Source organism: Canis aureus, chromosome 4 (assembly GCF_053574225.1).
Source record: "Canis aureus isolate CA01 chromosome 4, VMU_Caureus_v.1.0, whole genome shotgun sequence".
Lineage (NCBI taxonomy): Eukaryota > Metazoa > Chordata > Mammalia > Carnivora > Canidae > Canis > Canis aureus.
Genome location: NC_135614.1, coordinates 5,659,366 through 5,673,673, shown reverse-complemented (window position 1 = coordinate 5,673,673; position 14,308 = coordinate 5,659,366). Strand labels below are relative to the sequence as shown.

The 14,308-nt window shown below is 39.5% G+C and overlaps 1 protein-coding gene across 1 annotated transcript in view; it reads right to left on the bottom strand.

Annotated features, from left to right (window-relative positions):
* LYST (lysosomal trafficking regulator) overlaps positions 1 to 14,308 on the bottom strand; it is a 183,896-nt gene that overhangs the window by 23,311 nt on the left and 146,277 nt on the right. The window contains exons 45-46 of the mRNA XM_077894418.1: positions 3,341 to 3,571; positions 902 to 1,091 (exon numbers count right to left, since the gene is read on the bottom strand). Of these exons, the coding sequence (XP_077750544.1) occupies positions 902 to 1,091; positions 3,341 to 3,571 (421 nt within the window). The remainder of the gene's footprint in view (positions 1 to 901; positions 1,092 to 3,340; positions 3,572 to 14,308) is intronic.

Genomic DNA, 14,308 nt, shown 5'->3' with positions numbered 1-14,308 from the left:
CTTAGATAAAATGGTAAGCAGCCTCTTTTACTACTGAGAAGTATAAAGGCAATCATTGATTCTATGATATAAACAAGAGTAAGTCTAAAAAGAATTGTGGTCCAGCCAGCGCACTTCATTTCTTTGAGTGTCCTTGTTTAGCATGGGTAACATGCATCCTTATAGTGCAGGGCTATCCACGGTGGAAGGCTACACAGGCCCAAGGAGGACAGGGCATCAAAAATAATGTTAAACACAGTGTGACTGTCAGGAGGCATCTAGCCACCACATGCTGGCTTTTAGGTAAATCTGCACACACTTGATAGGAACAGTTGAGCATCCTCTCACAGATTTTAGTGCCCAAAGCCCATGCCTAGGGAGTAGGGAGAGTTTTTTTATGTTGAGCGAAATAGTTAATTACATTAACCATAAAGTAATTACAGCACTTTTCCATGTGTTGCTGTTAGTGAGTTAGTGCACAAAGGGTGAGAAAAGCATCGCTTTCCAGGCACACCTGTTTTTAAAACCTATCTTCAAGGACTTCCTTGTCTTGTTCGTTTTAATCTCATGACTATACCTTCTGAAGTACTAGTTTTGCTGGTCAAATTAGACTGCCTATTCTGGGATTCAAGAGCCTCAAAAGGTACATCGCTGTAAGATTGATATTGTTTTCCTCTTGTGAGCATAACCATTTATTCTGGCCTTTGATTCCTCTCATTTCAAATGGCAATGCATTTAATCCTTTTTTTTTTCATACAGTATGATTAATTCTTACTTTGCACTAAATAGCCACAAATTTGAACGATTTTTCACCATGGACTCAAAACTTACAAGTAAAACAAAACAGCAGCACAGAGAAGCTGGAAACATCAAATCTCATGAAAAATATACCTAGAGAGATTCTCATTATGTTTTCTTTTACCTTGTTCTTTGCTGTATGTCATCAGAAGACAGAAATTTTGGGACAAACCACAGATGGCCCTGGTGGGTAGAGCCTGGAGAGAACCAAATCTTTCTCCATGGGGCTGGCTGAAACAGACCACAGGTACTGGAGCACTTGGAGAACCCACATACTCCCCCCACTTTAAGCCTTTTATCCATGACAAAGGACTCTAAAAGGAAAGTAAAAAGTATGATTAAAAAAAAAATAAAAGTATTAAATATAGAATGACTAATTTAATTTAAATTCTAAACAAAGAGTAAGCAACCTGATTATAAACTCTTTGTAGGCAAGGATTATTTTATATTTTTTTACTTCCCCCATACTTAGCATATAGAAATATATGCTTCTTCTTGCTAGACACAGTGATGAGAATACAAAGCCCAGTCCTCATGGAGTTGTGTTCTAGCTGGGATGAGGGGCAGACAAGAAATAGAGGCATTCACATCAGGTGCTGAAAGCTCTTTGAAGAGGGAAGGGAGAGTGTTGGAGCTGCTAACTTAGATTTGTGATTTGTGATCAGGGAACTGAGGAAGGGACATCTGAGCAGAGAACTGAAAGAAATGAGAGAGCAAAGTGGGGCTTGTTTGGGGACAGGCCATCCTAGGTGGAGGGAACAGTCAACACAAAGATTGTGAGTGGAATGAGGCAGGTCAGTACCAGGCTCCTATTCTGAGAGGACACACAGCTCAGATCTTTACATGTACCAGCTGCAAAGTTAGCTAGCACTAAGTATAGTGTAAATCAAATGGAATCTATTACTTTTCAGGGATGTGCTATTAAATTATTTTGACATGATAAAAGAATAGAATAACTCTTAACTCTGAAACACAACATCGGTGATCTGGTTTTGGCAAATACTACCATACTGATGCTTTAAATTTGAATTTTATTGGTTGTATCACTTTGGTTTAACAGGCAAATTTGACATGTGAGCTATGAGCATAAAAATTTACATATGTTCTGCGTTCTATATTTAGTATATTTAAGTAACATTATTTTAAGAAATGATTGTCAAAACAAGGTCTGTGAAAACCATTTTCTCTTAAAATGGGTCATGGTTTCCTGCAGTTGGGGATGTGTTGCTTCTCTCTCCACTAAGATTCTTCCCAACCATCTAGCACCTTTTCATTTTCTGCCATTCCCCTCTGCAACCCTTACATTTTATAGTAATTCACAGTCTCCCATCGCATGCTGCTTTAATGATGAAGAATTCAGTTGAGGGTTAGAATCCATTTTACTCTTAAGGTTTGCCTGCTTTAGTTTTGTATTTCAAAGTAAAAATTATGGCAATACTTTTTACCATTACAATCTAGGGAGGCCAAAGACATAAGTAAGGTCCTCCCTTAATTGTAAGCCAAAACATCCACAGTTAGTACTTTTGGTGGAAGATAGCCATGGCCCTGCTGTGCATGTGTGTAAAGCCATACACATACACACAAACTATTCTCCAGTCCTGGACAATTCCTCTCCTCTGGCTGGCAGGTTCTTCTTAGGTCACTGCCCAGGGGGGCTTTCCCTGGTAGGAGTCCTCTGGGAGTTGGCCATCAGACCTGAGTTCCCCAAAGCACTCCCTTGTATCACTAACACAGCATTTACTACACACAGAATATTGCTGTGAATGATGTGCCTCTGTGTTCAATGGCTGCAGCACACCTTCTGGCTATAACTATTCTATTAGTTGTGGTGTCCCTAGGGCCTTGGAAGGGGCCTGTGGAATTGAATCAACTTTTTGTTGAATTCTATTGAAATTCAAATGCCAAATGATAATTGTCTTTCTCTGATTGACTTATTTTTTTTTTTTAATTTTTATTTATTTATGATAGTCACACAGAGAGAGAGAGAGAGAGAGAGGCAGACACATAGGCAGAGGGAGAAGCAGGCTCCATGCACCGGGAGCCCGACGTGGGATTCAACCCCGGGTCTCCAGGATCGCGCCCTGGGCCAAAGGCAGGAGCCAAACCGCTGCACCCCCCAGGGATCCCTGATTGACTTATTTTACGCAGCATAATACCCTCTACTTCCAACACATTGATGTAAATGGTAGGTATTCATCCTTTCTGATGGCTGAGTAATATTCCATTGTATATATACCATATCTTCTTTATCCATTCATCTGTCAAAGGATATCTTGGCTCCTTCCACAGTTTATCATTTGGTTTCACTCATAGGTGGAATATAAGAAATAGTAAAAGGGCCATAAGGGAAGAAGGGGAAACTGGGAAAAATGAGTGAGGAAGACAAACCATGAGAGACTCCTGACTCTGGGAAACAAGCTGAGGATCACTGGAGGGAAGGAGGGCCAAGGGATAGGGTTAGTGGGTGACAGGCATTGGGGGGCACGTGATGGGATGAGCACTGGGTGTTATATGTTGGCAAATTAATTTAAATTAAAAGAAAAAAGAAATTCAAATGCCATACCGGATAGGTAATTTCTTTGACCTGTTCTCGGGTTTCCCTGAAAGCAAACTGCACCAACAAGCCCACAGCAGCAGGAAGCTCTCCTTCAAGGTTGAGCTTGGACCCAGGTCTGCTGGCATGGGCTGACTGGAACAACTGACGAGGGGTCTGGCCGTAGGTTTTTATCATGGTTTCTAGTGCGCGCCGCTGAACTGGATCTTCAACTGCAGAGACATCCATTCCAAAATATGTCTAAAGAGTGAAAGAGTACAAGAGAACAAGAGGTATATAAAATACAAGACCACCAAAGGGGAAACAGCAACTTGTTTTATTCTCTAGGTGGTAGTTTACTATCCTCTTTTTTCAAATGGAAATGATTTTAAAATGTTTTTGATTAGTTCCTGGTTCACTGAGGGAAGAATAGAAGTATTCTTGGTCCCACTGAGAGAAGAACATAAGTAAAGTAATTGAAGTTTCTGAAAGGGGAAATGAAAATAATGTGTCTTGGTTGATTGGTGCTAATTATGTATGTTTATAAAACTTTTTTTAAAGATTTTATTTATTTATTCATGAGACACACACACACACACACACACACAGAGAGAGAGAGAGAGAGAGAGGCAGAAACACAGGCAGAGGGAGAAGCAGGCTCCACGCAGGGAGCCTGATGTGGGACTCGATCCCTGGACTCCAGGATCACACTCTGCCTCCAGGGCCGAAGGCAGATGCTCAACCACTGAGCCACCCACGGATGCCCTATAAAACCAACTTTTAATTTAAGACCAAAAGATATCATAGAAGACTTCATTTATATGCACAGCAAAGGAAATCATCAGTAAAATGAAAAGTCAACCTACTGAATAGGAGAAAATATTCCCAAATCATACTTCTAATAAAAAGATTTATAGCCAAAAAATACAAAGAACTCCTACAACTCAACAGCAAAACAACAACAACAAAAAAAAAAACCTGATTAAAAGATGGGCAGAAAATCTGAATAGATATTTTTCAAAGAAGACATACAGATGGCCAAGAGACACATGAAAAAATGCTCAGTATCACTCATCATCAGGGAAATGCAAATCAAAACCACAATGGGATATCACCTGATAACCTGTCAGAATGACTACTACCAAAAAAGACAGGAAATAACAAGTGTTGGGGGCAGCCCTGGTGGCTCAATGGTTTAGTGCCGCCTTCAGCCCAGGGCCTGATCCTGGAGGCCCAGGATGGAGTTCCACATAGGGCTCCCTGCAGGGAGCCTGCTTCTACCTCTTGCCTGTGTCTCTGCCTCTCTCTCTCTATGTCTCTCATGCATAAATAAATAAAATCTTTAAAAAAAATAACAAGTGTTGGTGAGGATGTGGAGAGAGAGGAATGTTTGCTCAGTTGGTGGGAATGTAAAATGGTGTACCCACTGTGGAAAATAGTATGGAGATTCCTCAAAAGTTAAAATGTTAAAAAGTTAACATTTCTATGATCTAGAAATTCCACTTCTGGGTATTTATCTGAAGAAAACAAAAACACTAGTTGGAAAAGATAGGTACTCCTGATGTGTACTGCAACATTATTATATATATTACAATAGCCAAGATACGGAAACTACTTAAGTGTCCACTTGTGGAAAATGGATAAAGAAAATGTGACACACACACACACACACACATACACACACACACACACAGAGGAATATTATTCAGCCATAAAAGAGAATGAAATCTTGTGATAACACGGATAGGCCTTGAGGGCATTATGCTATGTGCAATAAGTGAGAGAAAGACAAATACCATATGATTTCAATTATACTGGAATCTAAACAAACAAATGAACAAACAAAAAACAATAAACCAAGCTCAAGGATACAGAGAACAGATTGGTGGTTGTCAGAAGTGAAGGGTAGGAGGTGGGTGGAGTGGGTTGAGAGTGTCAGAAGGTACAAACTTTCAGTTATGAAATACATCCTGGGATGTACTGTATAGCATGGTGACTATAGCTAATAAGACCACATTGCATATTTGAAAGCTGCTATAAGAATAAATCTTAAAAGTTCTCCTCAAAAGAAAAATAATTCTGTAACTATATATGGTGATGGATATTAACTGGATGTATTGTGGTGGTCATCCCAGAATATCTACAAATATCAAATCATTATGTTGTATATCAGAGACTAATATAATATTTTATGTCAATTATACCTCAATTTAAAAAAACAAATGAGGCTTTTCTTTGGTCTTGTCTTTCAATGAAGACTGATGAAAAAATAAGCAAGATTTTCACTTAAGTTGATCCAAAATAACAAGCAGATTAGCAAGTGTATATATTTTTTCTGTAGCTGCCTGTCAAATAATGGTCAGAAAACTAAAATGAAGGGGTTAGTCAAAACGATTTCAGGTGGTCAACAAAACTGAACAAGACAATGTAATTTTCAGGTTACGGCAACAAAGAGGCAGAAGAAGAGTAGAGGATCCTGCCCCACCCTGATTTTCTCAGTTTGTAGAAATGAGGACTAGAAGTTCAAAGCCATTTGTATCTGCCTGAAATTATGTGCTATCCGAATACTCTTTTGTTCTTTGACATTAATATGCTTAAAGAAAGATTCTGATTCCTCTTCTTTCAAGACACAATGGCTGGTTTCACAGGATGATTTTCTGTTGCTAACTCATGTAGGGGCCAAGGGCAGCCTGCCCAAAGATGGGGCACTTTGGCATATTGGTTAGTTTATTTTAAAGATTTACCACTTATTTGAAAGACAGAGAGAGAGAGAGAGTGCAAGAGGATGCAAGTGCATGCACAGAAAGTGGGGGAGGGGCAGAGAGAGGGAAAAGGAGAATCCTAAGCATGGGGCTCAATCTCACAACCCTGAGATCATGACCTGAGCCAAATTCAAGACTCAGATGCTTAACCAACTGAGCCACCCAGGCATATCAATTTCATTTTAAATAAAAGTTACTTAGGAGATAGCCTGTGTAAGAAGACCCAGACCCTCCCCTGTCCCCCTGCAAGCAAGAAATAAATTTCCCATGTGAAAGGTACCCTCCCCATAGCAGGAACTAAAGAGGCATCTTTATCACCGGAGATGGGAAATTTAGAGTGGAAAAGGCTGTATAAACAATGCTTGTTACTTTTTACTAATTTAATACCCCAGCCCAAATTCTGTTTAGAAATCCTTACAAATTAAAGCTCTCAAAGTTAAGTTTTCTTTGTCCCATCAATTCTTCACAGATTTATTGTCTTTTTGTCTAAAAAGTATAGAAACTGCCTGCCTTGGTCATTTCATTAGGTCTTAATTTCATTATTGAGCCTCTGTGTGAACATAATTAAACTTTGGAGTTTTTTTCCCTATGAATCTGTCTTATGTAAACCTAACTCTTAGTCTAGCTAGAAGATCTTGAAGGGCAGAGAAAGAATTTTTCGTTCCCTTCACTCACATACATCATCTTGGAGAGGTCTATGAATATCAACTATTGAGGCATGTTTTCTCACCAATATATAGAAATTAGTAAGGAGCCTAGATTTTTGAGGTCTCTATCTGTCCCTTTTTCCTGGGCAGAGGAGTCAGGAATTTTAACAGTAGTATCATTGAAACCCAAGCAAAGTCCTTCATGCTAGCATCCTTCTTATGACACGAAGCTGAAGAGAAAGCAGGTGGTGGTGGCTGGGGGGCAGGGCAATAATCAGCCTGGAAGAGGAGTAAAGATTCAGGACTTGCCATGGTCCTTTTCTTTCTCCTTCAGGTTTGGAATAAAAAAAAAAAAAAAAAAAAAAGACTTTATGTATAATACTAAATTATGAAAAAAGTCATTTGTTTAAAGTGATATATAGAAAAGGCAAAAATGACGTTAAGATACGATGTTGGTAGGTAGTTCAAGAGAGTATCATTTAGGTTCTAACGAAAACTGTGGGTGACTGAAAAAGTGTGGTGAAAATTGTAAGCTCTGTTATGTAAAGAGCACTATTACACTTTTCTTCCCCCTGTTGTCATCCCCTGCAGTCAGATGGAGAGTGATGCGCATTTCCTTCTTTACTTCTACAACTAACAGTCAGGAGCTGGTACAGATTTGTCATGTTCTGTGCATATGCACTTGTACAATGAGCCTTTTAGCATTTCATCAGGCGTAGCCAATTTTATTACATATCTAGACATAACCTTTCTATAAATGCCAAAATAAAATTTCAAAGATTCTTTGGAAGTTAAATAATCAGCACTACTCTTCTTGTGTCCACCACCCCCGCTGCCACCACAAGAGATCAAATACTTATTATAAATGCTTATCTAAGCATGGTCTCTTTTTTTTTTTTTAAGATTTTATTTATTTATTCATGAGAGACACAGAGAGGGAGAAGCAGGCTCCATACAGGGAGCCTGATGTGGGACTTGATCCAGGGTCTCCAGGATCATGCCCTGGGCTGAAGACAGTGCTAAACCACTGAGCCACCAGGGCTGCCCTAAGCATGGTCATTCTTAAAGGCTGCTTGACATGGTATACTCAAAAATTCAAATGAAGACTGGAATAATCCTCTAGCCAGGGCTTTAAAAAATTTATTTGAAAATAGTGTTTCTCGGGCAATCCGGGTAGCTCAGCGGTTTAGCACCACCTTCAGTCCAGGGCATGACCCTGGAGACCCAGGATTGAGTCCCACGTCGGGCTCCCTGCATGGAGCCTGCTTCTCCCTCTGCCTGTGTCTCTGCCTCTCTCGTGCGCACTCTGTGTCTCTCATGAATAAATAAATAAAATATTTTAAAAAAAGAAAATAGTGTTTCTCTATTCTATGGTATCAATTTCTAAGTGAATCTTATATATTAGCATTTCTACATTCTTTAACAAGATTAACATTTATTAAAAAAAAAAAGATTAACATTTATTTATACTTAGTTCCTCGGCAGACATTATCCTGTATGAGTTGCCTTCCATATTTATGAGGTTGGTATTATTGTTCACATTTTACAAATTTGTATATTTAGGTACAGGGAGGTTAAGCTATTTGCCCAAGGTCACAAGGCAAGTGGCAGCATCACAGGATGAGGGTTTGAACTCAATTCTGAATTCAGAGACTGTACACTTAATCACTCTACTTTCTCTGGCTCTGTGAATTGAATGTTATCATAGTCCTAGAACAATGGCATAAACTCTACTCTTTTTAAACCTCAAAGTCCCAAAGAAATAGTGACAAAAATTCCAGTAAAATGACAATTATGTGGGATATTTCAGCATGCAGATACTGTTAATGTGAATTTTACATAAGAATAATTGAAAAGATATGTTAGGATTATAGGCAGAGTATAATGAGTTATTTTTTTAAAATTTTTTAAAAGATTTTATTTATTTATTCATGAGAGATAGTGATAGAGACAGAGACACAGGCAGAGGGAGAAGCAGGCTCCACGCAGGGATCCTGATGTGGGACTCCATCCCAGGTCTCCAGGCATGACCCTAGGCTGAAGGCAGCACTAAACTGCTGAGCCACTCGGGCTGCCCTATAATGAGGTTAATGTCAAAATTCCTAATTGCTTTTAAAGTTATATTTTAGATCAAATATAAATGAAGGTAAAAAATTACACCTGAAGCCTTGCCTTTACTTTATACTACTCTTTTTTTTTAATTTATTTTTTATTGGTGTTCAATTTACTAACATACAGAATAAACCCCAGTGCCCGTCACCCATTCACTCCTACCCCCCGCCCTTCTCCCCTTCTACCACCCCTAGTTCGTTTCCCAGAGTTAGCAGTCTTTACGTTCTGTCTCCCTTTCTGATATTTCCCACACATTTCTTCTCCCTTCCCTTATATTCCCTTTCACTATTATTTATATTCCCCAAATGAATGAGAACATATAATGTTTGTCCTTCTCTGACTGACTTACTTCACTCAGCATAATACCCTCCAGTTCCATCCACGTTGAAGCAAATGGTGGGTATTTGTCATTTCTAATAGCTGAGGAATATTCCATTGTATACATAAACCACATCTTCTTTATCCACTCATCTTTCGTTGGACACCGAGGCTCCTTCCACAGTTTGGCTATCGTGGCCATTGCTGCTATAAACATCGGGGTGCAGGTGTCCCGGCGTTTCATTGCATTTGTATCTTTGGGGTAAATCCCCAACAGTGCAATTGCTGGGTCGTAGGGCAGGTATATTTTTAACTGTTTGAAGAACCTCTACACAGTTTTCCAGAGTGGCTGCACCAGTTCACATTCCCACCAACAGTGTAAGAGGGTTCCCTTTTCTCCGCATCCTCTCCAACATTTGTTGTTTCCTGCCTTGTTAATTTGCCCCATTCTCGCTGGTGTGAGGTGGTATCTCATTGTGGTTTTGATTTGTATTTCCCTGATGGCAAGTGATGCAGAGCATTTTCTCATGTGCATGTTGGCCATGTCTATGTCTTCCTCTGAAATTTCTGTTCTTTTGCCCATTTCATGATTGGATTGTTTGTTTCTGTGCTGTTGAGTTTAATAAGTTCTTTATAGATCTTGGATACTAGCCCTTTATCTGATATGTCATTTGCAAATATCTTCTCCCATTCTGTAGGTTGTCTTTGAGTTTTGTTGACTGTATCCTTTGCTGTGCAAAAGCTTCTTATCTTGATGAAGTCCCAATAGTTCATTTTTGCTTTTGTTTCTTTTGCCTTCGTGGGTGTATCTTGTAAGAAGTTACTATGGCCGAGTTCAAAAAGGGTGTTGCCTGTTCTTCTCTAGGATTTTGATGGAATCTTGTCTCACATTTAGATCTTTCATCCATTTTGAGTTTATCTTTGTGTCTGGTGCAAGAGAGTGGTCTAGTTTCATTCTTCTGCATGTGGATGTCCAATTTTCCCAGCACCATTTATTGAAGAGACTGTCTTTCTTCCAATGGATAGTCTTTCCTCCTTTATCGAATATTAGTTGACCATAAAGTTCAGGGTCCACTTCTGGGTTCTCTATTCTGTTCCATTGATCTATGTGTCTGTTTTTGTGCCAGTACCACACTGTCTTGATGACCACAGCTTTGTAGTACAACCTGAAATCTGGCATTGTGATGCCCCCAGATATGGTTTTCTTTTTTAAAATTCCCCTGGCTATTCGGGGTCTTTTCTGATTCCACAAAAATCTTAAAATAATTTGTTCTAACTCTCTGAAGAAAGTCCATGGTATTTTGATAGGGATTGCATTAAACGTGTATATTGCCCTGGGTAACATTGACATTTTCACAATATTAATTCTGCCAATCCATGAGCATGGAATATTTTTCCATCTCTTTGTGTCTTCCTCAATTTCTTTCAGAAGTGTTCTATAGTTTTGAGGGTATAGATCCTTTACATCTTTGGTTAGGTTTATTCCTAGGTATCTTATGCTTTTGGGTGCAATTGTAAATGGGATTGACTCCTTAATTTCTCTTTCTTCAGTCTCATTGTTAGTGTATAGAAATGCCACTGATTTCTGGGCATTGATTTTGTATCCTGCCATGCTACCGAATTGCTGTATGAGTTCTAGCAATCTTGGGGTGGAGACTTTTGGGTTTTCTATGTAGAGTATCATGTCATCGGCGAAGAGGGAGAGTTTGACTTCTTCTTTGCCAATTTGAATGCCTTTAATGTCTTTTTGTTGTCTGATTGTTGAGGCTAGGACCTCCAGTACTATGTTGAACAGCAGTGGTGAGAGTGGACATCCCTGTCTTGTTCCTGATCTTAGGGGAAAGGTTCCCAGTGCTTCCCCATTGAGAATGATATTTGCTGTGGGCTTTTCATAGATGGCTTTTAAGATGTCGAGGAATGTTCCCTCTATCCCTACACTCTGAAGAGTTTTGATCAGAAATGGGTGCTGTATTTTGTCAAATGCTTTCTCTGCATCTATTGATAGGATCATATGGTTCTTGGTTTTTCTCTTGCTGATATGATGAATCACATTGATTGTTTTACGGGTGTTGAACCAGCCTTGTGTCCCAGGGATAAATCCTACTTGGTCATGGTGAATAATTTTCTTAATGTACTCTTGGATCCTATTGGCCAGTATCTTGTTGAGAATTTTTGCATCCATGTTCATCAGGGATATTGGTCTGTAATTCTTTTTGGTGGGGTCTTTGTCTGGTTTTGGAATTAAGGTGATGCTGGCCTCATAGAACGAATTTGGAAGTACTCCACCTCTTTCTATCTTTCCAAACAGCTTTAGGAGAATAGGTATGGTTTCTTCTTTAAACGTTTGATAAAATTCCCCTGGGAAGCCATCTGGCCCTGGACTCTTGCGTCTTGGGAGGTTTTTGATGACTGCTTCAATTTCCTCCCTGGTTATTGGCCTGTTTAGGTTTTCTATTTCTTCCTGTTCCAGTTTTGGTAGTTTGTGGCTTTCCAGGAATGCGTCCATTTCTCTTAGATTGCCTAATTTATTGGCGTATAGCTGTTCATAATATGTTTTTAAAATCGTTTGTATTTCCTTGGTGTTGGTAGTGATCTCTCCCTTCTCATTCATGATTTTATTAATTTGAGTCTTCTCTCTCTTCTTTTTAATAAGGCTGGCTAATGGTTTATCTATCTTATTAATTCTTCCAAAGAACCAACTCCTGGTTCTGTTGATCTGGTTCCACAGTTCTTCTGGTCTCGATTTCGTTGAGTTCTGCTCGAATCTTTATTAACTCCCTTCTTCTCTTGGGTGTAGGATCTATTTGCTGTTTTTTCTCTAGCTCCTTTATGTGTAAGGTTAGCTTTTGTATTTGAGTTCTTTCCAGTTTTTGAATGGATGCTTGTATTGCGATGTATTTCCCCCTTAGGACTGCTTTTGCTGCATCCCAAAGATTTTGGATGGGTGTATCTTCATTCTCATTAGTTTCCATGAATCTTTTTAATTCTTCCTTAATTTCCTGGTTGACCCTTTCATCTTTTAGCAGGATGGTCCTTAACCTCCACGTGTTTGAGGTCCTTCCAAACTTCTTGTTGTGATTTAGTTCTAATTTCAAGGCATTATGGTCTGAGAATATGCAGGGGACGATCCCAATCTTTTGGTATCGGTTCAGACCCGATTTGTGACCCAATATGTGGTCTATTCTGGAGAAAGTTCCATGTGCACTTGAGAAGAATGTGTATTCAGTTGAGTTTGGATGTAAAGTTCTGTAGATATCTGTGAAATCCATCTGGTCCAGTGTATCATTTAAAGCTCTCGTTTCTTTGGAGATGTTGTGCTTAGAAGACCTATCGAGTATAGAAAGAGCTAGATTGAAGTCACCAAGTATAAGTGTATTATTATCTAAGTATTTCTTCACTTTGGTTAATAATTGATTTATATATTTGGCAGCTCCCACATTCGGGGCATATATATTGAGGATTGTTATGTCCTCTTCTTGGATAGATCCTTTAAGTATGATATAGTGGTTCTCTTCATCTCTCACTACAGTCTTCGGCGTAAATTTTAGTTTATCTGATATAAGGATGGCTACCCCTGCTTTCTTTTGAGGACCATTCGAATGGTAAATGGTTCTCCAACCTTTTATTTTCAGGCTGTAAGTGTCCTTCTGTCTAAAATGAGTCTCTTGTAGACAGCAAATAGATGGGTCCTGCTTTTTCATCCAGTCTGAAACCCTGCGCCTTTTGATGGGGTCATTAAGCCCGTTCACATTCAGAGTTACTATTGAGAGATATGAATTTAGTGTCATCATGATAACTATTCAGTCCTTGTTTTTGTGGAATGTTCCACTGAACTTCTTCTTAAAGGGGAATTTTAAGAGTCCCCCTTAAAATTTCTTGCAGAGCTGGTTTGGAGGTCACATATTCTTTCAGTTGCTGCCTGTCTTGGAAGCTCTTTATCTCTCCTTCCATTTTGAATGAGAGCCTTGCTGGATAAAGTATTCTTGGTTGCATGTTCTTCTCATTCAGGACCCTGAATATATCCTGCCAGCCCTTACCGGCCGGCCAGGTCTCTTTGGAGAGGTCTGCTGTTACCCTAATACTCCTCCCCATAAAAGTCAGGGATTTCTTGTCTCTTGCTGCTTTAAGGATCTTCTCTTTATCTTTGGAATTTGCAAGCTTCACTATTAAATGTCGAGGTGTTGAACGGTTTTTATTGATTTTAGGGGGGGATCTTTCTATTTCCTGGATCTGAATGCCTGTTTCCCTTCCCAGATTAGGAAAGTTTTCAGCTAGAATTTGTTCAAATACATATTCTGGCCCTCTGGCCCTTTCGGCACCCTCGGGAACCCCAATTAAACGTAGGTTTTTCTTCCTCAGGCTGTCGTTTATTTCCTTTAATCTATCTTCATGGTCTTTTAATTGTTTGTCTATTTTTTTCCTCAGTTTCCCTCTTTGCTATCAACTTGTCTTCTATGTCACTCACTCGTTCTTCCACCTCCTTAACCCTGGTCGTTAGGACTTCTAGTTTGGATTGCATCTCATTCAACTGATTTTTAATTTCTGCCTGATTAGCTCTAAATTCTGCAGTCATGAAGTCTCTTGAGTCCTTTATCCTTTTTTCTAGAGCCACCAGTAGCTGTATAATAGTGCTTCTGAATTGGCTTTCTGACATTGAATTGTAATCCAGATTTTGTAACTCTGTGGGAGAGAGGACTGTTTCTGATTCTTTCTTTTGAGGTGAGGTTTTCCTTCTAGTCATTTTGCTCAGTGCAGAGTGGCCAAAAGCAAGTTGTATTGGGAAAAGGAGAAAAAGAGAGGAGAGAAAGAAGGAAAGAAAAGAGAAAGAGAAAAAAAAGGAAGAAAAAAAAAAACGAAAAAAAAAAGAAGAAAAAGAGAAAGAAAAAGAAAGAAAGGAGAAAAAAGGGGGGTGGGGGAAGGAAACAAATCAAAAAGCAAAAAGCAAAAAAAAAAAAAAAAAAGAACCACGGGGGAGTATCTTCTGATTCTCTGTACTTTAGGTCCCTTGGCTTCCCCTGGAAGTTGTCCGTCTAGCTGGTCTTCTGGGGGAGGGGCCTGCTGTGCTGATTTTCAGGTGTTAGCAGTTGGGGGAGCTGCTGTGCCCCTGCCTGGTACAGGGCTCAGTGGGGGTTGTTCACCCCGTGAGGGGGCAGGAGGCA